Raw genomic sequence first — 26529 nt, 5'->3', positions numbered from 1 at the left:
TGGCACACTTGAAAGGGGGAATTGGGTTTAGGCACCATGTTCACTTAGTATGAGCACCGGTCCTGGGTTCAGCTTAAACGGACATGACAGCACCATGCAGAAACATTCCGGTGGTACTTTTTGAATTCTGACTTTTAGAAACCTTTTAACCTTAGGTGTTCGTTTAAAAGCCTTTTGGGTGCATTTGGTAAACGTATATAAAGCTGCACTGTCTGGAATAGGGGCTGTGTTTCTGTTTCTGCTCTGTATGTGGGATCCTGGTGCTGAGTGCTCGACTCCCCCGGGAACAACGCCACTTTGAGGGAGCGGGCGCGCAGGTGCCGCCATCCGCTCCAGACTCGGGGCAGGGCCCTGCGCTGTCGATTTGCCCCTCAGCGTCGGTCGCTTCCGCGGGGCCGCGGCCTGCTCAGGCCGCCCCGAGGCCCTCCTTTGACGGGCGCCACCTGCCAGCCCGGCGGCAGCGCCGCGGTACAACCCGCCTCCTGCTGCCGCGCTCCGCGTGCCCATAGGTCGCCCGGGCTCCCGCCCCGCAGCGGAGCGGCTGTTTTCCCGCAGGCGGCGGCCGCCCGGCCGCACTCCGCGCTGCTTGCGCGCTGGGCCGCGAGGGGTGATGCCGTGTGGGCAGCGGGAGAGCGGCACCGACGCCGCGCGGTACGTGGTGGGGGTGGACGTAGGCAGCACGGTGGTGAAGTGCCACGTCTATGACCGGGCGGCAGCGATCAGAGGCTCCAGCAGCCGGAAGGTGAATTCGCGGCAGGGGAAGGGGACAGCGGGCTTGTGGGCAGGAGCGGGCGTGCTTTGGGACTGCGCCTGCACCTCGCCGCCGGGTCGAGGGGCGGGACTCGGCGGGCGCGGGCAGCCCGAGGTGGCATTTGCCTCAGGAGCTGTCGCCGGAGTCAGGAGCGGCCGAAGGTGCCCGGTTCCCGGAGCGCCGGGCGGCTTTGAGCAGCGAGGTCCTCCTGGGAGGCGGCGTGGGTCGGGGCGCGGCGCGGCGGGGACAGCGTTCACTAGGCGTTCAGGTTTTGGTCGTGAGTGGGCTGGGTGGGATGGGGTCGGCGTCCTGAGGGCCAGCCTGGGTGAAATGAGCCTCCCCGACCGGTTGGGAGCCCCGCAGGGATGCCACTGTTGCCCCTCGGCCCGTTACCTCAACTGTTGTTTCCGTCTGCCTGTCCCTGTCGTATTGACTACTCTCTCTGCAAACAAACCGACTTTTGTTAGTAGGGCACAGCTGAGACGCGAGTAGGACCTGCACATGTCCCATTTATGTAACAGCGCAGTGTGAACAAGCCTTAGCTTTGGAACTTGAATTTCATGCTGCTTTTGTTTTGTATGGCTCATGATTGTAGGATCAAGATGATCTCCTCAATTAATTTTTTATTAATAGCTATTGCAATAAAAAGGTTGTAGCAAGAAATGCAAGAAATCTGATGGATTTTTGGAGATGGAAGGGGATGTTACGGGCAGAGCTGACCCCCCTCTCACTGGAAGACCATGTGGTGGGTGATCCTATGCCTGCTGTGCTGTGCTGGTTTCCAGTTTTGAGACCCAAAAGGGATTTACAGGCTCCCCAGTTCCTGGAGCTTTGGGCTTCTTTATTCCTTCTGATCTGAAGACCCACGTTCAACCATGTTTTAAAAGTGACAAACTGTTGTTTCTTCTCTTGCAGTCGATCTGAAAAATGAAAAAAAAAAAGAAAAAGCAAAACCCAATGTATTTGTACAAACTTTCACAAGAATGCTGTTTGCTGTGAACTGTGGATTGCAACAGTGCTATTTCTTTCATCAACAGGTGGAATCACTTTATCCTCGTCCTGGATGGGTTGAATTAGATCCTGAAGTGCTATGGAGCCAGTTTGTTGGTGTAATAAAAGAGGCTGTACAAGGTAATGGCTTGTAAAGTTTGGGAAATTACTTAATTATTCATCAAAATTAGTAAAGCTAGTTAAATAATGAGATTCTTTTTTCAGAGTACTGAAAGTTCCATTACTGAGCATAGGTCTGCAACATGCTTTAAAGCCTATTCAATCATTATGTAAAATAGGACAGTTCTTCTCTTTCACTGGGGCTAGATGAAGATTGAAAAAGAACCAGGAGCAGTGTGCATACTCGATTTACATGTGAGTGCCAGTACCTTGTTGCTCCAGCTTTTTTTATGTTCCCTTCCCCAGTGTCTGTCTTCCTTTCTCCAGATGCCTCTGTGTACAGAGTCCCCATTGTTCTGCTGGTGCTTTGTGTGTACGAATGTGAGCATATGAGAGTGAAAGCAGGGTGCTGCATAGCTGTGCTTGCTCAGTTAGTCTGACATTCCTGCTTTTCCCATCCAAACTACAAACATTTCTTACCATCCAATTTCTGTATTGTTGTTTTTCTAGTTGTACTTTAGCCTAAAATTTTCTAGTATTCCACACACGAAACACGCACAGTTCCCCTTTCTACCAAACTGCTAATAGTTCAGGGAGATTTTTCCCTCTTTTCTGGATACCGTTCTAACAATGCACCTACTCTACAACTCCTGTAGCTTTTCCCATTATATCAGCTCCAGTGTTCTGCAGTCCAGCATGGATCGCTTTCTGTGCCACACTGATGCTGTGAACTTTTCAGTTGCACCCAGCTCACTTTCTCACAGTGCCCCAGCCTCCTTGTCATGTGTGTATGCATCATACAGCATCATTCAGTATATCATCATTCAGTGCCTAAAGTTCCTTCTGTTCATCCCCTGTGCAGTTTGGTCTCCAAGCGTTGCTCCGCCTCCAGCCTGTGTCAAGGCGAAACTGCTCTTTTCCTTTGGAAGACAGTCTAGGGGATAGGGAAAGTAATCATTACCAGGTGTAAACTGCAGCTGGTTATTTTGGGCTCTTGGTCTGTTTTCTCAGCGGTCGCAACTGTTGTCACAAGAATAGCAATGCCGACTCAACCCCTGAGGACTTTACTAGCTTCCTCTGTTCCCATTTTGTGGGGCAAACCAGGAAGCAAGTTTTTTTTCACCTGGTTTTAGAGGGTAGGATTTTCTTGTGGCCAAGCTGTGTACATTGTTGGCAAGTTATTTTGAAGTGGTTGTGTAATGTAAGTGAGTGTAACCCCACGCTGCTGTCAAAAGGAGTCCCGCCCTCCTTTTTGCAGGCTTGTTTCAAGTCCATGGCAGTTTCTTGAGTTAAATCACTGTGTGGTTGTTCATGCCAGCAGAGCTTTACCAGTGTTTGTGCTAGTGCGAGAGAGGGTGTGGTACCAGGGGCAGGAGTGACTGGAAGCAGAAAGAAGGCATAGGAGCACTTTAGTATACAGGGCTTGTGGAGCTAAAATACGTGATTTCAGGCACAGATGGATGAGCTGTTGTAGTTCAGTGATACCCAAAGGTGGAAACTGCTTCTGGCTGCACAGTCCCACCCCTCTGTCTCTCACTTTGGTACTGGTTCAGCCCTTCAACCCTTCCAGGAGGCAACTTAGCTGAAAAATACACGTTTGTCTTCTTTGTGTGGGTTTTTTTAGTCTTGAATGGAAGTTTGTCCTGCTCACGAGGGGTCTAGAGAACATCATAGTGACACAGGAAGGTAGTGGGAGATGCAGGTTGTGGAGATGGGGAGGAGTCACTAACACATAGTGAGCTATGGTTGTACTGGTATGGCTTTGACTTCAGTTTAGACCCAGCTGCTACTGAAAAAGAAATACCTCTGTTCTCAAGCCACCCACTCCTAGGTTCTCCTCCTGTACACTCCCACTGCCAGCAGCACCTGTGCAGGCAGTTGGAGCAGGTAGTCTTGCGAAAGCACCAATTTCATTTTCAGCTGACTGAGGGCCTTGATACCGCTGCCTGCAGGAATGCAAAGACAGTATAAGGGAAGGTGCTGAAGCATGTGTAGAGATGAGCAAAGCAGAACACGCTGTTTCTGTATGAAACCCTATCTGTAATTGTCACCTAGAGGCTATTGGCTGTAGAGTCTGCAGTATGTATGTTTACACAGATGAATAACCTCACACATGAAAGTTCAGACAAGAACTTAATATATAATAAACACAGGGACACATATATTAACTAATATATAAGCAAGGGACAAGGGGTAATGGTTTTAAACTTAAAGGAAGTTCAGTTTAGATAAAAGGAATAAGTTCTTTACTGTGAGGGTGGTGAGGCACTGGAACAGGTTGTCTAAAGACGTGGTAAATGTTCCATCCCTGGCAGTGTTCAAGGCCAGGTTGGACAAAGCCTTGGGCTACATGGTCTTAAGTGTGAGGCATCATGTGGTAGGGGAGTTGGAAATAGATGATCTTAAGGTCCTTTCCAACCCGAACTATTCTATGATTCTGTGAAGTGTACTTAACCTGTGATTTCTTCAAGTAGGGGGCTTGAGAGCCCTGCAGAGTAACAGTACTTTGGACAAAATACTTAGTCTGTCATTTAAGTGCAATTGCTCAGTGTATACTTTTTTCACATAATTTTGCTTCTGGAAGCATACATGGGTGTACGTGGGAAGCTAACCAGAGCTGCTTTGAAAATAGCTGTGGACATGTATAATTATTTACAGCTATATATACATTAGAAAAAAAATGTTCTGTAACAGTTATTTGAAGGTAAGATTTAACAGTAAAATCGGTGTATACCCAGATGCGCTTTTTATACTTCTGAATTTGAAGTATACTTTTCATTCACTGGTATGTGGTTTAAGAAATTTGAAAGATTGCTTAAGGCATGCTTAAGGTGAGATGTGTTATTACCAAAGTATGTAAAAAATCATGGCATACTAACATTTCACATCCATCCATGTGAAATGCAAGTTTTAATTGATTATACAGGCATATGTAGCCTGCCTGCCTGTCTGTCTCTGGGGTTGTTCAAGTAAAGTATCAACAGGCCTTTCAGAAAGAGGAAAGGGTCAGTGTGCTACAACTGCTTTTGTAAAATATGCAGGTTTATTTGTGTGCTTTGGAATCAGTTACCTCTCTTAGAGTTCTCTAATATTTTAGCCACTTAGTTTGGCATTCTGTAGAGATTTATATTCTTTTAAATTATTGTTTTCCTAAGTATTCTATAGGTTTTATAGTTACATTTGAAAGTTATTTTTGTTTCTTCAGGTAAATCCTTCTTTAGTATGGTTTGTTTTTATCTTTTAGCTGCAGGACTTCACATGAGGCAAGTTGCTGGTCTTGGCATCTCGACACAGAGAGCAACTTTCATTACATGGCACAAGTATGTATATTCTGTGTTGCTTAAAATGAACTTGTATTCATTTGTATTCATAGACTGGGTGGAAGCAGACTGTAGAAATGTTGAACTCCATCAAGTCACAATCTGCAAGCTACAAATGTCAGTTCCTCATGTTCTCCTGTGTTTGCACAGCCACTCCTTACAGTAGTTGAGAACAGTCTGTAAGTGTATGGCCTTTTTGTTTTGTTCTTAGTACTGTGGAAAAGATGAAGAGATATGTATTCTTTAATTCTGGTGAGAAGTTTTATCCTCAAAACATCTACATACCTAATTCCTCAAATCCACCAGGAGGATATGCACTGAGTGTTAGGTGTCCTGATTGGAAATGGTGAATTATGTTGCAATTTTTGTGCAGTGTGTGTTCTATAGTTTTAAATGAGAATGTTCAAATGCTCTTTTTCAGGAGGACAGGGAAGCCTTTTCATAATTTCATAAGTTGGCAAGATGTAAGAAGTGCTGAACTTGTGGATTCATGGAATAAGTCCCTTCTGCTGAAGGTAAAACTGTGCTAAGCTGAATACTGCTTGGACATGTTAGAACTGTTTCATTTTTATGAGAAGTAAGGGCTATATATGAAATGCTGCAAGTGTCCTGTTAATATGACATGCTGAGGCCTAAAAACCAACTGAGCAAGATTAGCATGAAAGGTAGGGCTGATAGCCTGCAGGAAATTAATTATGGGGAAATGTCTGGCATGTATTTGGTTGCTTTTTAGTCTCTTTGTTGTTGTTTAGTCTTTTTAGTCTCATTTTATTACTTTTTAGTCTCTTTGTTAGTCTCTAAAATGTTGCATGCTAACACTGCTGCAGCCTAATTTCTAGGTGTAGATAGTTCTTGGCAGTGTATGTTTTGGTTTTGGTTTTTACTGTATTATTTGCTCAGATTATCTATAGAAAGAATATTTTATGTTGCTGATGGCTTGTGCTTCATACTGTTAGAAGAGAAAGATTTTCTCCAAGTGGAAAAACTGAAGTTACTTTTCCTGTAAGTGGAAAATAACTAGCACACTCACAATAAGAAGTTCAATTCTTGGGTTTGCCACTGATTTCAACAATTCCATGCAGCGTGCTCCTGTAGGCGACCCGTCTTTGTAACGCAGACCAGTCTCTATGAACGTGCTAGCAGAAGTCAGTAAAACAGACTTGCTCTGTACCCTTTCCTGTAGTATTTGTTGGGAGAAGGCCATTTATTGAAATCCTATGTAAGGGTTCTCTTAACAGAATTATGGCCTTCTGAATCTAATCTTACATCAGCAGCTTTCATCTGTGTTGTCATCCTTTAAAGATAACTGATCAGAAACCTTTAAAGGGAGAGATTAAAACTGATGTAACTGTTTTCTTTTCAAACAGGTAATCCATGTTATTTTTACAGTGCTTCATTTCTTGACTGGAAATGATCGGTATTTAGCACCAAGTTTTCTTACTTTTTCAACACAACAAACTTCTATGAAGTTGTCATGGGTTTTTAAAAACATAAATGAGGTAAGCTGGAAAGGGAAAGTAATAGCTTTCTTAAGCCATAATAATGGATAGTGACTTAGGTTGGTTGTAACTTCTTCAGTTTGGTCATGCATGTTCTTTTCCTCTGAAGAAGCAGAATGAAAGACTTGTATCTGTGGTAATGTTCAAAGCTTGTCTACGTAAGTATCTACTCATGTTTATATAACTACTTCTTCTGGAAATGTGTAGTAATAAACTGTTTTCTTCATACATAAGAGACATAATAAAATCACCTTATTTCACTTACACAGTCAGTAACTGTACTTTGTTTTAAAGTTGCTTGCTGTCTAGTTTTGCATAACAGTTGCATTTATTTTCAAATGGCATGCTTATCTTTCCACCCTGCGTTATTCCAGTGTTTGCAGTTTGACAAATCGAACAATCAACCACTGTCATCCATTTATTCTGCATTTTATTGTACTGTAAATTGGAAAACAGATATAAAATAAGTTGTGCTGGACTATTCTAAAAGACTAATGAGCCGTGCACTATTTGTTGCTGTATTATTTGCTTTAATCTTTACTGTTTTCCCTTTTCTTCCTGTAATATTTATAACTTTTGTCATTTCTTTCCTGTGTTAATTTTCAAGTTATTCTTTAAGAAAATTGTTATTGTCCATTTTGTACCCTGTATAAAGAAACCCCCAAACCTTCTGAGTTTTGTCTGGTATTTTCTGTCACAAAACTAACTCCTGAGAAGCTCAAGTATATTTTTTTACTGGCATGTTTTGGTTGGACCTGGCGCAAATGTGAAGTGTGAATTTGGAGGATTATGGAATTGAAAGTTACATAGCTGCTGAGGTTTTGATGAGAGATGAATGTTTTTCCACATTTTGTCAGGCACTGATACTTAAAATGTATGACTATCCAACAAAGAAGCTCAAAAATTCATGGCTGTTAATTACAGAGAATAGTGTATTCAGTCATGTTTTGAGTGAAGTTACATGTGTTCTGTATATGAATTCTGTAGTTTTACACTTCTCAGTTAATAGAAATTAGATGAAACCTGGATTACCCATTTTAAAGGGGAAAAAGATCCCAAGGAAAATAACATTTTGAACCCTTTGCAGACGTCATAAACCAGAAAACAATGGTTACAGGGGCCCTGTCTATTTTAGTCAAGCATATACACTTATTTTATTTCTGTTAATTTTTTATTCAGGTGCTGTATGCTGGACCTTGTTTTCTTTAGCCACCACTCCTTCACCACTGCTACAGTTGTGCCTATAGAGTTTCCCTTCTTAAAACTCTGATGTCGCTTCAGTAGATGATTAATTGCTTTTATTTCCCTAGCAGCAATTGTAAGAAACCCTGCTTATTCTTTGTTAGGAGCATGGATTGTAGGATGATATTAATTAAATAGTCAACTCTCCCTTTTTAGAAGAAAAATTGGCAATCGGAGGCTTATTTTCTGGGGACATTATCGTTAACCACAAAGAGAATGAGAAAAGAAAGTGGGAAATATGTTCTTCTTTATTGTACCCAGTTGTAAGTACTTTTTTCTTTTTTACATATATTTGTTCCCAGGCTGAAGAAGCTGCCAGAAAAAATAACTGCTGCTTTGGAACAGTTGACACGTGGTTACTGTATAGATTAACTAAAGGTGAATGTTTACAGTTCCTCTTAATAAAACATACTGGAATCTAAGTGATGATGTTCATGACTGTCATTGGTATATCCTGGAATTCAAATACTTTTTTGACAATTAATGTGTTTTTATAATTGATGAGTATTCTAATGTGTTTACTGTTTAAAAAACCCAACCTTCTGAGTTAAATATTCTTTGGGTCTGTCTGGAAGGATAGGCAGAAAGGGAAATAAATATTCAGTGTAATCAACCTTTTAGGTGTTTAAGATTCAAACAGGGCTCCCAGAATTACTTTGCCTCAATTGAAGAAAGGTACCTGTGAGAGCAAAAGAACAAAGAATTGTTACAAATGCGGAAGAAGGACAAGTTCTGTCCATGTTTTTAAAAGTACCAGCTCTCTTCTAGCCAGTTTCACGGGGGTTAAATAAGGTAGTTAATACGTATATGTTTTAGTGAGTGGCAGGTAGAGTTTGTATGCTCATTGTATCATTATGACTTTGCCTGTAGGCACTCACTTTGTATTTCTTGGGAACCACTGAGATGTTTAAAGGAAAAGTATGTTTAAAATTACTTTTTAGATGTTTAAAATCTTACTGTGTTCTTTGTTTTGTTCTTTATGGTAGGTTCTGTGTATGCTACAGATTACTCAAATGCCAGTGCTACAGGTGTTTTTGAACCCTTTACGGTATGTGCTGTTCCAAAAAAAATGTTTTTGCTATTTATTGTGCTTCTGAGAGAATTGCTGATATTTTTATTTTTTCCATGTAATTTCAGAAATGTTGGAACCCCACTTTGTGTAATTTACTTTCCATTCCAATGTCTATTTATCCACCAGTGAAAGACACAAGGTAACTATGAAGGCATATTGAAAAGAACATAACTGTTAAATTAATTGCCTTTAGAAAAACACTGCATGCTTGTACAAGCAAAGTAACACATAGCTGCACCAAAAAAACAAAATTATTTTTATATGCAGGTGTACTTTTTTTTAACACTACATGCGAATTTTAGTTTTACTGTTGGTATTTCTTAAAAGTGATAGTTTCAATGCCTTCTTTACAATAAATTGGTAGCATTACCTTTCATATGTGCTGCAGACCCAGCCCTTAGATACCTATATTATATTTTAACAAAAGGTCAGTTTAGTGTTGTGATGTTTCTCCATAATGTTTGTTTTAAGCTTCAACTTTGGATCAGCTGACTCTGAAATATTTGGGGTACCTATCCCAATAATGGCAGTGGTAAGTTTTCTTCCTTAAATCTGTATATTTATACCTATATTCTTTTAACCTAGCTTTGATTTAATGCTTGCTTAGTAAGTATTCCCTATTCCTTCTGTATAACTACAGTAGAATTGGTTGTTGACAGTTTCTTCAAAAACTTGGTTTACAGCTTTAGGAGAAAAGGAGAAGAGAGGAATGAGAAGGGATTTTTGGAAGTTGAGGTCCATTAGGATTAGATGACCAAATGATTAAGCATTAATTTAGGATTTAACAAAGCTGGTTTCTATTATAAACTCTGGTAATCTGTCTCTCTCTGACTTAAAATCAGTTATTCTATATGAAGTTGTGCAGGGGGGTCCATTCTGACTTGACTTCAGTATGACTGTACACAGATGTAAAAGTATTTACTAATAAATCTACTTGTGGTACCTTCTATTTCTTTTTTCAACTAAAAATAAATGGTGAATACTATATTCTTGCCTCAGTAGTTATGGTTTCAATAAGAAAAACCCATTATTTTTGTCAAGTGATGACTTGTAGAAAAATCTGCTTGGATTGAGGTAAATGAAAAAAAATGTCACCTAGCTAACATGAATTTCTCCTACTATTTTTAAAGAATTCTAGGCTCAATTTATCTGTAAATTTGCTGTTTCACTGTCAATTTGCTGTTTCCCACAGGTTGAGATAAGAACAGTTTAGGCACAAAGAGATAATAATGATAAAGGAAATAACATAAATGCATTTAGTAACCATCATTGCTGAAAAAAATCAGCATGGAATAATTTGGTACAGGGAGGAGTAGCAGGATAAAAGGAATGTGAAGCCTCAAAACTTTGACTTGCTGTCCAGGGGAAGAGGAATTCAAACCAAGCTACCCTCTTGTGCTCCCTGGTATTGCAAATGCCCTGTTTATCCTTGTCAAATACTAAACCATAGAGTATTTCTTTTTTTTCCATAATATATTTTTTAGTGTTGCAACCCATACTACATACATTCGTGTTGTGTTCAAACCTGCTGTAATTTGATTCTAGTGATAAATGTGACTGTTGGAATGGCCTGCATTGTATATGAGCCCTCTCTTAATGCTCAAGTCCTTTCTGAATGGTTATTTTTATTCAGAACTCTGATATGTTTGCAGTAATATTTTGAAGTCCTGCAGCATTGTAGATTTGTAGTTGATAGCTAACTTGTATTGTTCTTGTTGGTATGGCAGGTAGCAGATCAGCAGTCAGCTATGTTTGGAGAATGCTGCTTTCACCCAGGAGATGTTAAACTGACAATGGGAACAGGTGGCTTCTGGAATGTGAATACTGGAGAGCATCTTTTTGCATCACGCAGAGGTAAGACAGTGAAATTTTGGGTTTAAAGTATTTCATGTGATTCAACAGCTATAAATGACGAGGGTAGGAAAAAGGATAAAACAGGGCTATGCTTTTCCTTCTGTGTTTAGCTGTAGAAAAACAGCTTGAAATTGTTTTCAGAACAGAAGACTCCAGAAATTTTTTTTTAGAAACACAGATCTTGGTTACCCTGAAATACGCTTCTCAAGAGAATTTAAGTAGCATCACTAGTAATTATGTCTGCTACCTGCATCCTTGTTTATTTTCTTTGGGGTTTTTTGGTTTGTTTTCTTGTGGGTTTTTTGTTTGTTTGTTTGCTTGCTTGTTTATTTTTCTTTCTTTCTTTGGTTTTGTGTTTTTGTTTCTTCACCTGTTCTTCTTGATAGCAGTATTTTAGTGTTGTACAGTACAGATGGAGAAAAAGGGGATTAGTTCTCTGGCTTCTCACATCAAACTGTTCCAGCAGGTCACTGTAAGTTCCTTCTCTTCAGCCCTTATGCTTTGAAGCACCTGCAGCAGGTTAATACAGGATTAACAATATTTAGTTTTCTTTTAAAATACTAGAAATGAGCTTCCCAATATGTTTCTAGGTTTTAAAACTTTGCTATTTTGGACATTTGTGGTCTGTCGAGCTTGTTAATTTGTCATAGATTGCTATTTGTCAAGAGGTCAACAGGCAATGCTGAAGTAAATTTGCCTGCACAGTCTCTCCGTGTGTCTGTCGTATTTTTAAATATTTACTAATTTTGGAAAGCCTGCAATTTAAAATGGGAGGGGTAGATTTGGGGTTGAGGACAGCAGTGTGCTAAGGAGACTTTACGAGCTGAAGTCTGGAAATACCTTGGCAAATACATAAGATACGTCAGAACTGGATAGCATAGATACTGAATTCCCTATGAATGCAAATTCTTTTTAGGTTAATTATGATGATCTGGTGATCCTTCTACTTAGGAAATCATATATATGTAGTCTGTATATAACGTGCTGTAAGGTTTTTCTGTTTTGTTTTCTTCTAAGAAAATATTTAGCTATTGTGATAGGAGTTGAAATCTTTAAGGCAGTGCTGTGAAGCTTTTACTGCTTTAGGCTGTTACTTTACATTAAAATTATTTTCCCTATGTTCTTTGGCTGTCGGGTGGTATGGTTAGTGACACAAGTTAAGCACCTATCTTTGCTCAGCACCAGGGGCATGAAATGTAATGTGTTCATTCTTTAAAGTTGACATATGTATTTAAGACTGCAAGATGAATTCCCTCAGCATCCTTGTGCAAGCTGTTCATTAGCTGCTGTTCTAGTTTCTGATCTACATTTAGTTGCTATATATGTCAGTTTCAAAAAAATAAAGTAGTTACTTCAAGAACAGCACTTGTCACAATTCAGTGATGAAAGCATGTTGTATAGATTTGAAATCCGTCTCCGTCAGTCTGATAGTTCTAGGTAACTGGTCATGCCAAGTGTTATGTTGATCCATCCTTGGAGGTGGATTCTTTTACACTACTAGAGACTCTTGGTGTGAGTATCTTTAGGAAGGCCACCTGATGGACTTCTTTGTACCTGATAAGTTGTTCCTCTCTTGGACTTCTGTCTCGGTGAATTGCTGGTGTTGCTTCCTTGCAGCCTTGCCTTAGGTAGAAAATAAAGATTATAAGGGAGCCCTGCACCAATGATCTGAGATTTATCATGTTTTCCTTTCAAGAGACAAATGCAAACTTTAAATAGGTGCTGCTGATTGTTTCCAGGTAAGCACCAGAGTGCCTCCAGCACTAACCAAGTGTCTGCAATTGCACTAGTACTACCATGCCACACTTTTGAGCACGTGCAGGCAAACTGGAGATGATTCTATGAGGCACACTTGTGTACCAGCAAAGTCACCCTGAGAAAACAGAGATAATCCTGAGATCCTTCTGATGCTTTTCTGGACCTTTAGTTATTAGGACTTGTTTACCTTTGCTGCATTACCAATGTTCTCTTATGTCCTGAGCAGAGTCCCATAAAGTCTGGGTGCTCTCTTTACTCAGGCACTTACTGAACTTGGGTTGGGTGAAGTTTTTATTGCTGTGCCCACTGAATGCTTATCGAGTCACCTGAAAAACCATTTGTCCAGCTGCATTACCAGAGAACATCTGCTGTTCAACTAGATAATGAAGTCTTTTTGCATAGCATTAAAAGCAGCACTCTGCAGGACTCTGCTATGTTCTTACTAGTACAGGTATCAAACAAGAAGGTCTCTGTGTTCACACTGACTGTTTTTTAATAGCATGTCTCGAAGTTTTCAGTGTTGGCATGGGAAACAAAGGGGAGAATGGATTGTCAGGTTTAGCCTATCGTATCTTCAAGCAGGCAGTTCTATGAAAGACACTGTACTGTGTTTTCAGATAAACTAACAGTGCTTGCCCTATGTATTTCTGCCTTTCTGCTGAGAGAAAAGAAAAAAGAAGTTATTTTGGTTTTGGGTTTTTTTTTTGAGTCACCGCAAAGCCCATTCTAGTTGGAAATCCCAACTTCCTGAAAATCCCATCATGTACACCACAGAAGTGCTACTTGTTTGTAGTTATAGACAAAGCATGTCACCAAATATTTTTAAAGAGTTTGAATGTTTCTTTTATTTATTAGGCAAACAAACACACAGGTAGAATGATGTAGTTAATTAGCAGTAGCCTTTATTGGGGACAAGGATGGGCAAACTGGGAAATTTGTTTTTTGCTTTCTGTGTGAGGAAGCATTGCATAATGAAAAGGAATAGAAAAGGTTATCACTTTTATCCTCTTCTGTGAGTAAGATCTATGTTCAAAGCTCATGCTGCCTTTGTGTGTGTGTGTCTATCTGTCTGGTTTAGTGTTTGTGCTTCCTATTTGAAAGCCCAGTCTTCATGTTCTATGTTTTGGGGAAGTAATTCCAACTTTTTAGAAACTATTGGGGAAAACTAGATGGATTTAAAACAAATGGGGAAACACTGATAAATTTTTAAGTATATACAATCTCTTATTATAATAAAAAAGTGCAGATAACTCTTCTGTTTAGCTTAAAGAGGGTTGTTTTTTTAATTTGATAGTGTTTTGGGTTTGTTTTTTGTTTTTTAGGGGTTTTTAGGGTAACTATGGTTTAAATAACTTGCTCAAGTCTCTTGTAATCCTATCACTAAACTTTTAAGCAATACTTTTAACCTCCATCAGTGACATTTTTCAAGCTTGAGTTGTGCAAAGGAATTGAATAAAAACTGGAGTTTTTTGTTGGATTTCTTAGGGATGTGCTTGTTTATGTTTTTCTGGAAACATTTAACTGTGTTTTGTTTCATGGAAAATAATTAAGGTCTGTATCCACTGATTGGTTGGAAGATTGGGGAAGAAGTTGTTTACTTAACTGAAGGCTGTATTTCAGACATTGGCACTGCCATAAAATGGGCTCAGGATATAAGTAAGTATTCTTTAATTTTATAGAGGCTAAAATATATTATTATTTAAGAAACTTTTAATGGGGACACAGTTATGTTACCGGGCTTGGTTTTAGTATCTATAATTGAAGAAACTAGCCTAAGTGTTTTGGACAGTGGAAAATGATGTGTCTCGTTAGTAGATTCTCTGCTGAGTGTGTTTGCTGCAGGGAGTCAGCTCCTTTTCAGACTCTGCCTCTCAGACCCTCCTGCCTGTGTAGGTGAGGCTCGGCATGGATGAAGATGAGACATATAATAGTGATAAAAGTTTGGAAATAAAAATTTCTGTAGCGAGACAAACCTGGTTTAATGCACTTCCTTTAGTGGGATAGTGGGATCAGATCCCTTCTAAGAGTTTTGAAAAAGTGATATGGAATATCAAGGTGAAGTCAATATTTATTTTTTTTTCTGTCCTGGCACAGAGACACTCTATATAGTTCAGTAATAGCAAATACAGCAAGAAGGATTAAGGCTTATTAGTCTGGGCACAGCAGAATCCAAAGCTTTCAAATAAATTTATGAAGGTTACAAAGGTAAATTGAAACTCCTGGTAAGTTACCAGGATGGGTTTTTCAAAGATAAATAAAGTTAGATTAACCTGATTTATTTCTGATAGGAGAATTTACTTTTTAGACAAGAAAAAGCAATAGATCTCATTTACAGGAGACCTCTAATTTTCTGTACAAACAAGCTGTGTGGCCACATAAGGGCATTATTAGTTGAAACTACAGAAGATGAGCATTAGTACAAGAATTACATGTGGGGGAAGAACGAGCTAAAGAAGGATGTCTGTGGAGTTGTGAAAGGAGGCATCTGGCTAGACAGAATAAAAATTTGTGTCTCTCAAAGAGGTAATATTAGGACCTAATTTATATTTATGTGTCAGTCACTTGTAAAAATACTAATGGTGCTGATACCATATTAAGGACTTTCTCTGTAGTCATTTGGTGCTTATGCTTACAGTAACAATATCGAGGGAGGATAACATGGTCTATGTTTTGAAAATCTAGGTTTTTAAATACTTAGGGTGCTGTTGTTAGCATTGTCGATTCCTGTTTATGTCTGTTTGGAAAGCTAATGACCTCTTACAGGTTATGAATATTAAAAGCCTATAGCATAACAGATACAAGAGGATCCTCATAATAGGAGGATTGCAGACATTAGAGTTTAGTCTTTATCTGAATAGGTTTTTGTTTTTAATATGAGAAGTGATGATTTTCCTTAGAACATGTAGTTTGAGAATATTACAAAAGGAAAAGTCTAACTCCATTTTTTTTTGTTTCTTAATATATGAAGAAATGGAAGTAAATTATAAAAGAGTATGATTTATGCATTTTTACAGATCTTTTCACCAGTGTAGATGAAACAGCAAAAATGGCACGGAGTATTGTTGATTCTCAAGGCGTTTGTTTTGTTCCAGGTTTTCAGGTAAAATTCTTACTATTAGTATAATGGAGAATATAATTTTAATAACCTAGCTAAAATTTTAACCTCTACCTGTTTACATCTTGTCACAGTATTTATTCTGTACTACTCAAGTTCCTGTTTTCTCTCACCATAATGCATTGTTGTATCAGAATGCTTAAACACCATCCTGCCCCATCAGAAAAACCTTGCAAAATAGGAAAATTTTATCCATTTTGCAGATGGAGACCTGGGGGGGACAGATAAACTAAAAGAATTGCCCATAGTGAGTCAGGAAGTGCCTGCAGAGACAGAAATTGATCCCATAGTTCTTTCTGCCTCATGGAGAGCCTTCACTGAGAGAGTACGTCTAAGCACTGTTCTAAAATAGTTAAAGATGTAGGTTGCAATCTATCAGAGTATTCAAACCTATCAAAATATGAGTAAGATTCTGTAGTAAGATTTAGTAACACCAAGTTCTGATGTTACTAAAAGCCAAGGTACTTTTCCTGGGAATGGTCAAATTGAGTGCGGTAGACTTTTCTCTTAGAAGGCTTAGTAATTCATTAGTTTGAATGTTACCAACCAGCCCATCTCTGTTTCTAGAATTTGGGGGGGAGGGGGTGTGCACTACATTGTTTGATCGTTCCCAGGACTAGTGTTTTTTCTAAAGAAACATAACATCTTTAACCTGACCTTTGTGTAAGCCCCGTATGTCGGTGGTAAAGAAAATTTCATTTGTGCTGCAGGTAGCCCAGGTACCTTCTCTCGTGGTAATCATTAGATGTATTTTCAGGTATAGAGCTTGATTATGCTAAAATGTTTCCATTTACTATTTACTGTGAGTAATTGTGCCACTCCAAATTGCAGTATTCGCAGACAAGAATCCCAAGGTAGCAAATGTTAGTATGAATCCTCTTTTGGATCTGTAATTCTATTAATATTCAAGTTCTAGAGGTGTTGGTAAAACTTGGTTTTATTCAGTTTTTGTTTGGCTTTGTTAGTTTTTCTCCCGCTTGCTTTCCTAGCACTATTTCCAGAAGGAGCCCCACCCAGTTTCTTGGTAAACATTGATTCAGTCTCTTTTTTCCTAAGTCTAATATTCCCAGTCTGAGTTTAGAAGCTGTACTTAAACCTGAATGGCTTTCTCTAACCATGACATGTCGCGACCACTAATAGTATGGATAGTGTGGATTTCTTTGCCTTTAAAAGATCCTGCTTATTCCAGTGGACCATGCTTAGCTAGTGGACTCACAGTAGCAGAATGCATATCAGTTTAGAAACTGAGTGGATTAAATTGCATGAAAAGGGACATGAACAAAGTTGAACACTTCTGGGACTGTAATGTGTCTGTTTAGCTTCACTGGGTAGATGCTAACACAAACTGATTTGGTTATAATGTTTCTTAGACCTCAGAATGATAGTAGTTAGGGAGGATACTTACGAAACTCGTGTTCATTTCCTACACAGAGTAAAATGTTTCTCTACTCATCCATATTAAGGCAATAAGAACAAGTTTCTTTCTTACTGGATTCTACTGCTGTGGTACAGTACACTGAGAGGAGCATCACTGTGAAAGTGTTTTTGAAATCAAGTGAATATGAGCATTAATTGTTTTTCCTTTTACTCACTCTGCTCGAAACATGGCTTTGCAGGCTTAATTTGCTGTGGTTAATAGTTACAGCAGAAACTTAGGACTCTTCATTGGAGTGTATGCATGTATATATATATATGTGTGTATGCATACACACATATATATATATATACACTGCTACTTTTTTCTTTAATGATTGATTCTTTCAAGATACTCACCCTTATGTAGAATATGGTCTATACATTTCAGTTTACTACTTTGTATACAAACATCTGTAAACTTGGAAGCCATGAATCCTTATTATGCTACTGGGCTGGACAAGTGGTTCCATTCTTAGAGTTGGAAGGGTACTTATATATCAAAAAATAAAAATAAAAATTCTTTGACTTCAGGACAGTAGTTTCTTCTCTTTGGGAACTTTTGCAAAATGCCAGTTCTCGTTTGGCTGTGTGTACCTATACATACAAAATTTTTTATATATATATATTTTTTTTATATGATAGCATTTTCTTAACTTACTTTGCAAATACATGTGTGTGTATTTTATAAGCATGAAATTCAAACTTCTGGTAAATATTGTCATGATTGATTTTAGCACAATACAGCTGGAAAGGATTGTTTCAATTTAAGAATGACTGTCTAGAGTGAAAATGAGATTTAACAGTTGTCACAGACCAGCAAGCCAGTATTTTGTGATAAAGTTCAGAGGAGTGGAAGGGTAGAGAAGAGATTCATCAACTGATCCTCTAGTTCCCCTGAAAAAAAAGACAACTTAATGACCATTAGAATTTTAGCTGGACTCTATTTATCATTGTGTGTGTGAAATCTGACTAGAGAACAGCAGTATCACTGTGCCCTGCCTTAGACACTTAAAGTGTATGCTATATGTATTTTCAAGAGAAGTCGTACAGGTTAGTGTTAATGTAGTATGTCAGTTTTGGAAGAAGCCACTTAAACCTTTTGCTGTTGAAAGAAACTATTGAAATTGTTCACTGAGTTAGCTAAAATAACACTATATACCTCTTACATATTGTTTTCAATTTTCTTCTTTCACTATGCTGCCTGTAATTGTCGTAAGTTATCTTTTCCTTACTATTTGACTCCTTTCTCAAAAGCCTACAAATACAGATTCACTGAACTCATGGTGAAATCTTTTTGCAGGTTTCTGTGAATGACCCATATTTATGCGCCTCTTTCATGGGGCTAAAACCTTCCACTACCAGAAACCATCTTGTACGAGCTATATTGGAATCTGTAGCTTTCAGGTATTGTTTGCTTAATTATCTTGCTTGTATTTTCTTAGATTGGCTTTTGTTTTGATCAGCAGTGTTAAATGGACACAAGTGCAGTTTCTAAACTATAAATGATAATAATCTATTACTGTTACACTGAAAAGAAGCCTTAGCTGCTTACCTTTCTTTTTTTTTTCCACACCTTACAAATAAACTCATGTATATTTATTAGCTCAGAATTTTTATTAAGTAACCATATAGAGATTCTTAAATTATATTAGTTTCTGCATGTTCTAAAAATGTTTTCTGTTTGGAGTTTGCCTTTACTCTTCTGACAGTGTCTTGCCAGAAGCTGTAGCCCACTCCAGCTGTGGTTAAAGAATCCCTGAAGCTGGAAGTTTTGTACTAGCTCTTTGTCTAAAGTTTGAAATGTAGGTGTTCTTATAAAACACCACATCAGTAGCTCATAGTGGAACAGATTGGTTCTGCCTTGCAAACCCACCCAGTATGTCTTGAACTGAAATTGAATATGGTTTGAGCCTGATTCACAAGGCACTGTGGGCAGTTAGGGAGCACTGAGATGATTCCTTCCATCTAGTCACGAGCTTTGCTTTGGCATAATAACCTCCAGCAAAGAGGCAAAAAAAGGATGTCTGGAGGGAGGTAACATTCTCAATTGGTACAACGGTTTCTAATGCATTATTTTCTGCACTGCAAGAGCGATGTGAGATGCAGTAATTCTGCATTCCTGAACTGAAGCGTGGGTCTCTTGAACAGGGAGGGATATTAAGAGTCTCATCTCATTCAGATACCTAACTAGAAAAGGGTAGAGATTGTGGTTAGATTTTCTCCCATTAAATGAAATGGCTTCAGAACAAGTCAAATTTACAACCTTCATATGTTCCCTTTAAGAACAGCTGGAGGAACTCCGATTAACACTCTGTCAGCCTACTTTCCTCACCCTAAACCTCTTGTTACATCAACAATTGCATCTTCTCTATAGAAACCTATCAACAATTTCCATCAGGGGAAAACATACCTTGTACAGTGACTTGCTATAAAATGAGCTGTAGTTTAGCCATACTTGTGCCTTTGTAATGATGTGTGACAAAACCAAGTTTCAGTCTTTTTCTTTTTTTCTTTAATTTATGCATTCTGAAAATTCTGTTAGCTATTGCAGCAGTTCTGACACAACTGAGGCATTTTTTGCCTTGTATTTTATTTTCTGACAATGTAGCTACTGGAAACACTTTATGGAATATATAATGTTAATTCAACTAAATATTTTTTTAAAGAAACAAACAGCTTTATGATATGATTGTGAAGAAGATACGTATTCCTCTTCAAACAATTCGGTAAGTTCTGGGCAACTTTTAAATTTGATACATGGAAATTTGATTTTAAATAGGATGACATTTATTGTGCATTTTATATTTCTGTAAAACTCCTGCTGCTGAGAAATAAATGATTACCAAGTCAAATGTTAATATAACTTAAGTGGAGGTAACCCACAGAAGGGTTGGTTCTTAATTAAGCTATTGCAATTGGTGATTGTCAGTGGGTGAGTAATGAATAGTTCTAATTATTCTAAAAAAAAAGAAATAGAAGTAAAAGGCAAATTAATGTTTTCAGATAGCACTCCAGTGCATATGGCACTGCCTACCACAGAGGTGATTCTCCCCGTTATCATTCCTTCAGACTGAATTTTTTTGTGCTGGTGGTCTCACAGACTGAACGTGTTTTTTTAAATGTCAGTTAAAGCTGGACCTGTTTGTGAGGAAGACAGGATATTTTTACAATTCAGTTGTTAAGATGCTGGTTTTGCTTCAATTTTTGAAGAAGAAAATGAGTGACATAGCCTTGATCCCTAGATCATGCTTTCATGTCTTGGAAAAATTACCTGCATTACATGTTGCTGGAAAGCCGTGTTGCACATTTAGGTAGCTACTTCGTTTGAACACATTAGTTGTCTTAAGATCAATCCCTCTAAAACTGAGAAAGCTCTCCAAAATTTTGCTTTCTGGCAGCCAGGGGTCATTGTGATACCATGGTCAAGAAGAGTGAGGAAAACGTTCCTGTCCCTCTTGTGGCTTTTTTCCTCATACCCATGTAAAGGAAGAAATAACCTGGCAGGCACGTAAACAGCTGAGAAATCAGACTTTTGAGTGGTGAAGGGAAAATGAAAGTACAACGTGGATGGAAGTAAATGTTTCTGTCTTCTATCGGATACTGGGGCAAAGTAGGCAAAGAGGAAGGAACAGCCAGGCTTGGGGTTTTAATGCAGAGGAAAAGATAAAAAGTACTAGATTTTTTTTTTTATTATTTTATTTTGTTTTTGTTACATAGCAAATTGCATCCAAAATTTGAGAAGTTGTATTAGGACTACAAACTGAAAAATGGGATGTGTGGAAGTACTGCCTAGGGAACTGGAGAATTCTGGTCCCATTTACATTGTAATGTACTTAAAATTGTATGATCATATTCTGTTTTATTTATTAATATAAAATTGCTGTTACATATAGTTGACAGTAATAGTTAACTGCATCAGTAGCAGTTCAGCTTGTGGGTTAAGCGTTAGAAGATGAAGTACACGTAATGTTTTTTTTCAGTCAGGTTGTAAACGGCTTCCTTCCCATCCTCTTATCTGCACATCTTCAGTATCTGTCCTTCTGATTTTTTTGTTGTTGTGTTTTATCCCACAAATATGTTTATTCCCTTTCTACCTATTGTGCTGTATCCCTGGTTTCTTCTTGGTCTCTGGCCCCTACAAGCGCCTAGAAAGTTGTTTTCATTGGTCCTCCACATTCCTGCTCTTTGACTGTCTCAACACCATCAAGGAACAGAGAAGGAACTGTTAGTTTCAGTGCTCATGTCCTGTGTTGTAGCAGTATGCAGCAGCCTTTACAAGAATGATTCTGGTGGTTCATGGAGTTCTGGAATGTCACCTATTGTTCTGAGAAATAAGACATCCTGTCAAATGGAACACAGGAACTTTGAGCTAGAAGATGTGTGGATTAAATCTTCAAAGTATCTTCATGCAAAATTGAGCTAAATGTAAAACTGGTCATTTGGAAAATCTCTTTTTTCCCCTTGTAACCTGAATCAAATGAATGTCTTATTTTTACAGAAGGAAAATATATGTCACTGGCACAAAGAGTGTGAATTCGCCAGTTAAAGGGTTTTATGCCACAATATAGAAGTGGTAACCCTGCTTAACTGTTTGTACAAACAAGCAGAACCCTGTAACATTGCCAGTTGGGCAGTGTCCTGATTTTACTTTCAGAAACAGACAGAACACTTATGCTGCAACAGTTTTCTGAGACACCACGTAATATAGAAGATATCTAAGCAACTGTGATGTTTTATTACCAAATGCTTTCTGTAGTAGTCAGCAGTAAATGTCTTTACTGGACTACATTTGATAGAACAACAGCTTCATACCTGGCTGGTATTGGAGTCCAACAGTATAACAAACCAGTCCATGACAATTCAAAGATTGCTTTTTGTTCTAGTTATATTTTGTTTGCAAGACTGGTTACTTTGCACCACTTGTAATCGCTCTGAGATGATTAAAGATCAGCATTGATAAGTTCTAGTTTTCTCCATTAAAGGGTCTCTAATGTAATGCAATTAAGAAAATAGGTGAGTGAAAGCCTCATTCTCATCTTCTTCATGAAAAGAAGCAACTGTGATGTAATTTTAGCTAACTAGTACAAAGATTTGATAGTAATGAAAACAGTACTTTTCCAGATCTGAGAACACTTGAAAGGGTTTATTTAAGATATTTAAGGTAATAAAAACAACTTTTGTCATGTTGTGGTGATCACTATGGAAAGGTTCTGTTATAAACCCCAACATTTCAACCAGGATGATGCATAGTTTTAGAAGACAGAGCTTATAAAGCTTTTGATAATGTGTCTGTCCTGCATCCCTGTCTGTCTAGCATTCCTCCCCCATTTTATCGGCATTCTTTTTCTTTTCCTAGACACCTTGTGCTGGCTTCTAAATTTGCCATAAAATGGAAAAGCATTTGTGCATGAGTGAAAGGAAAATGTATGCATAGGTGTGAAATCCCAAAGGTGTTTTCTGAAATGTTGGCAATAAACATTTGAACTAAATGCATTTTTTTTAACTACTTCTTCCCTTCTCTCTATAGAGCTGATGGAGGCGTCAGCAATAATAGTTTTGTCATGCAGATGACTTCAGATTTAATTAATAAGAAAATAGAAAAACCTGTGAATGCAGACATGTCGAGTCTTGGCGCAGCTTTTCTAGCAGGCCTTGCTTCAGGTATGTGTACGCTTAAAGGGGTTTTGTTTTTCCCTTCATAATACATATTTGTAAATATGGAAAAACAGAAAAAAACAAAGCATAATTTCCGATAATTGTGAAAACTTCCCATAGGATTACTTTAGCCATTTCTGTGGGAATTCAAGATAGGTAGTTTTTGTGTGTCTCTGTACAGTGCTTTGTACCCATGTATTTGTGTTTGGTGGCCCAAAGAAACACATAATGTCAAACATAAACCAAATCAAGGACCTTATTTGTATTTCTGACACAAGGTCATGATTTGCTGAGCCATTTTATGCTTGGTTAGTTTTACATAAACAGTGATGGCAAGTTTAATGTGAGAAGTGCCTGCATAGAGGTCTGTAAGATCTGTTGACATTTAGAAGGATGTAGTACTGGAGAAGAAGGAGGTGAACCCTGTCTTTGCTGCCTCCCACTTTCTTGACCTGGACACTTCGTATCCCTTCCCAGATTCCCACTTGGAGCAGTTCTCAGTGGGGATGGATCATGTGACAAGGAAGCTGCTCCATTTAACCTGCAGCCCTGTCATTCCCACTGAAGCTCTGTCCTATCATCTGAGAACCTAGTCTTTATTCCTTAAGGTTTTCACAGAAATAAACACAGTAGAAATACAAAATAAATTATCAACAGGGGAAAAAAAACACCTCTACTCACACAATATTTAGATAATTATTCAGACTTAAAACTACATACTGTCAATGGTTTTGCTTAATATCCACCTACAAAATATATTACAATTAACTTCATTAAATTGCTCCGATATGTAAGTAACACAACTGGAAGGTAAAAACTATATGCTCAGTAAGACTTACTCAGCAGTTAAAATTGTAGGAAAGCTGCAGCTCTTGTCAGACAAAAATGCTTAAAATGCATCTGATTCTTAAAATGAATCTGAATACATAACACCAGATGATTTCTGCCATGGATGCAATTTTTGGGACAGTAGGAAAGCAGCTAGAGCAAAGTCTTGGTTTCTGTGTCTTTTCTTCATTGAGAGGGATCTGCAGCCAAAAGCACAGTGTGGATGAAACCTAAGGGAACTTCAGTGTACCAGAGCTGTTCCTTGGAAGCCATCCCAGTTAGGCAGATGTACTGTTGTAAGGATTCCAAACAAGTGGATGCTATTGGAAAGGAGTTTCACAATGTTAAAAATATGCTTCCCTCTGAGAAAGTTGTTGGTTGAGTAAAGAAAAGCTGTCATGGCTTCTTACTGTGTTTCTGCTTTGGATGTCTTGGAAAAAGGTTAAAACAACTCAAAATAACATATTTGCAGCTGAGCTTGAGAATGAACTTTCTGTTTATAGGATTTTGGACTGACAAAGAACAATTAAAGAAGCTAAGGCGAATAGAAGTAGTTTTTGAGCCCCAGAAGGACTCTGAGGAATACAAACCCGCTATGGATACCTGGCTACAAGCAATGAAATGCTCCCTGCACTGGTAGAAATTGACATTTTAATGATAAAGGAATTGAAATGGTTTAATTCATGTTTATAACATCTTGACAGTAACGGGACAGTAAAAATCTGTCCCATTTGAAATTTGTGATGGTATAGATACAAAATTATACAGTACTCCAGTTACCCCCCCAGCTGCTAGATTACTTACCACATTATAATGAACCGTCCTATCATCCCTACGACAGCTGTCCTCCAGCTGCAGCATTTGTGTCCCTTCAGTGACCTCCTCTGGGTGGCCCAGCTGCTTGAATCTTCCCCTGTACTAGAGATGGGGAGTCTTTTTTCTATGATGGGTTTTCTACGAGGAACTCACCTCCCTTCAGATTTTTAAATCTTTGGTATGTTAATCATCAGGGAAGGGTAAAAGGCATATATACTCTTATGTGCCTTAATAGGCACTTTTAAGAAACTTTAAATGATTTTTGGGGGTTGGGTTGTGATGAACTTGATGGGATACAAAGATATTCTCTGATTAGTAGCCTGTTACCACCTTTTGGTTGACTTCATAAGGAAGCATTTGACCCAGCTCTGTCATGACATTTTTGTGTACTTAAATTTAAGATGAAATACAAAAGCAAATAGGCTTTCAGTAGTCCATTTAAAAAAAAAAAAAAAAAACAGAAAATCAGGATTTTTGTAGCTGATGGTTCCTATTTAACTTGCAGAATTCTTTTTTTTTAAATTTGCTAAAGACCAACAGCTACATTATCTGGCATGGCTAATAAAAAGACATTAAAAGTAGTTACAGGTATGCTATCTAACTTGTAAAAATCTATAGCATTAGTATTTTCATACTATTAGCTAAAGGGGAGTAAAAGTCTATTTTTGAAACTATTTTACATTTTTAAAACAAATCATAAGAAATGTGTAGTTAAATATTTTTATGTATTTGTTTATCACTAATCGTAAATTACTCTAATTTTTTCAGGTGTATGTGTAAATAAAAAATGCAAAATTATTAAACATTTTCGATTTAGAATAATACCAAATCCAAGCTGTGGGTGATTGTGTTCCACCGACACTGGAGGAAAGAACTGTTTGTAGATTCAACATTATTGAAGAGGGCAGAGAAACTATCATCACTTTTTCTTGTGCTGAAACATGGAAGGTCAAATCATCCACCATCCCCTCAGTTTCTTACACAGCCATCTACCATGAGTTGGAACATCTACTCTAGCTGTGTTCTTCTTCAAACTACATCTCATTTCCCTGTCACCCTTAGCTTAATGTACCATTTTTCATATTATGTTGCTTTGTCCTTCAACCTGTTCTGCATATTGGCACATTCTTTTTTAATCTGGGTGTCCTTCAAGTTGCAGAGACCATTCTCTCCTGAACCTACTTTATGGGAATTGTAAACTGAATTCCAGAAACAGGTCTGTCTGCCGATTTCTGGTAATATGGCAGGCTTTTTGTTTGTTTGTTTGTTTTCTTTTTGAACCATAAAATGTGGCTGTCTAGGTGCCAAGAGCCTCTAGTCTATTGATGAGGTTAACTCCACTCCTCTGCTGGCTCTGAGGTAAGAAGAACCTGTAGTTACAGGATAGGTGGAACACTCATTTTGCTTCAACACCTCTGTTCAGCTTGTGATTATTTATTGTTATCTCAACCTCACTACTAAAGAAAATGCTCATGGGCAAGAAGGTTCTACTAGGCTGAAAAGAAGGGCTTTTAGTCTGGCATTTTGAGTGAAGTTTGTGCCTCAGTCACTGGTGTTCTACACTTTGTTCTCACGGAAGGAGTTTATTTTCATCAGTCTGCCTAGGGATGACATCCACCTATTACCCTCTTGATGAAGTCTGCTTGATGTGTGTTCACTTAATCTGTTGCATTCTGGGCTTGATGAGGGTTCTCGCACTGTTCCCAGACAGAGCTCTTATGGGAGCTGAATCAGATTCCGTTCAGATTGCTTCTCTGAAAATAACTCTGAAAGTAGCCACGTGCCTTGTTCTGTACCTTTACATAGTGGTGGTTTTCATCCTGGCCATAGAACAGCTAGAAAGACAAAAGATACCCAAAACATTATACAGTCTTCTTACTCAGTATCCTAGAAGGACCTATTCTGGTTAACTTTTTGTTGCTGTTTAATTTGAAGCAGAAAATTTAACCTGTTTTCCTTTCAGTAGCCTCAAATCTACAGGAGAGAAACTTTACTGCAAATTAAAGATGCAAAAAGTCCTTACTCTAGGCACCACCCCAGCCTTTCAAATGACCTGAAGAGCTGTGTTCTGTTGTGGAGAGGCTCAAAGTAGT

The 26529-nt window shown here is 38.4% G+C and overlaps 1 protein-coding gene across 2 annotated transcripts; it reads left to right on the top strand.

The window, feature by feature from the left end:
* The first annotated feature begins 517 nt into the window (after nt 1-517).
* Nucleotides 518-25239, top strand: GK5 (glycerol kinase 5). 2 transcript variants are annotated; one of them, XM_062639018.1, is made up of 16 exons: nt 518-742; nt 1789-1882; nt 5106-5181; nt 5603-5696; nt 6549-6680; nt 8225-8300; nt 8909-8970; nt 9060-9133; nt 9466-9526; nt 10722-10848; nt 14158-14262; nt 15621-15706; nt 18438-18541; nt 19804-19863; nt 22665-22798; nt 24124-25239. In XM_062639018.1, the coding sequence occupies exons 1-16, from the start codon at nt 611-613 to the stop codon at nt 24258-24260; spliced, it is 1554 nt and encodes a 517-aa protein (XP_062495002.1). In that variant the 5' UTR covers nt 518-610; the 3' UTR covers nt 24261-25239. The 2 variants fall into 2 exon arrangements, with proteins under 2 accessions (XP_062495002.1, XP_062495003.1); XM_062639019.1 differs by lacking the exon at nt 518-742 and adding an exon at nt 1359-1496.
* Nucleotides 25240-26529: the final 1290 nt, after the last annotated feature.

The sequence above is a fragment of the Pezoporus occidentalis genome, unplaced genomic scaffold, assembly GCF_034315485.1.
Source record: "Pezoporus occidentalis ecotype Australia unplaced genomic scaffold, CSIRO_AGI_Poc_V1 ctg59, whole genome shotgun sequence".
NCBI lineage: Eukaryota > Metazoa > Chordata > Aves > Psittaciformes > Psittacidae > Pezoporus > Pezoporus occidentalis.
The sequence above is the reverse complement of the archived record's forward strand: the minus strand, read 5'-3'. Positions and strand labels throughout refer to the sequence as shown.

Bases quoted from the DNA above. Each gene is read 5' to 3' on its own strand.
- GK5 (XM_062639018.1), top strand. From the start codon at position 611: ATGCCGTGTGGGCAGCGGGAGAGCGGCACCGACGCCGCGCGGTACGTG. The intron at 8,301-8,908 runs GTGAATGTTTAC...TCTTTATGGTAG, and splicing joins ACTGTATAGATTAACTAAAG to GTTCTGTGTATGCTACAGAT. The intron at 9,527-10,721 runs GTAAGTTTTCTT...TTGGTATGGCAG, and splicing joins CTATCCCAATAATGGCAGTG to GTAGCAGATCAGCAGTCAGC.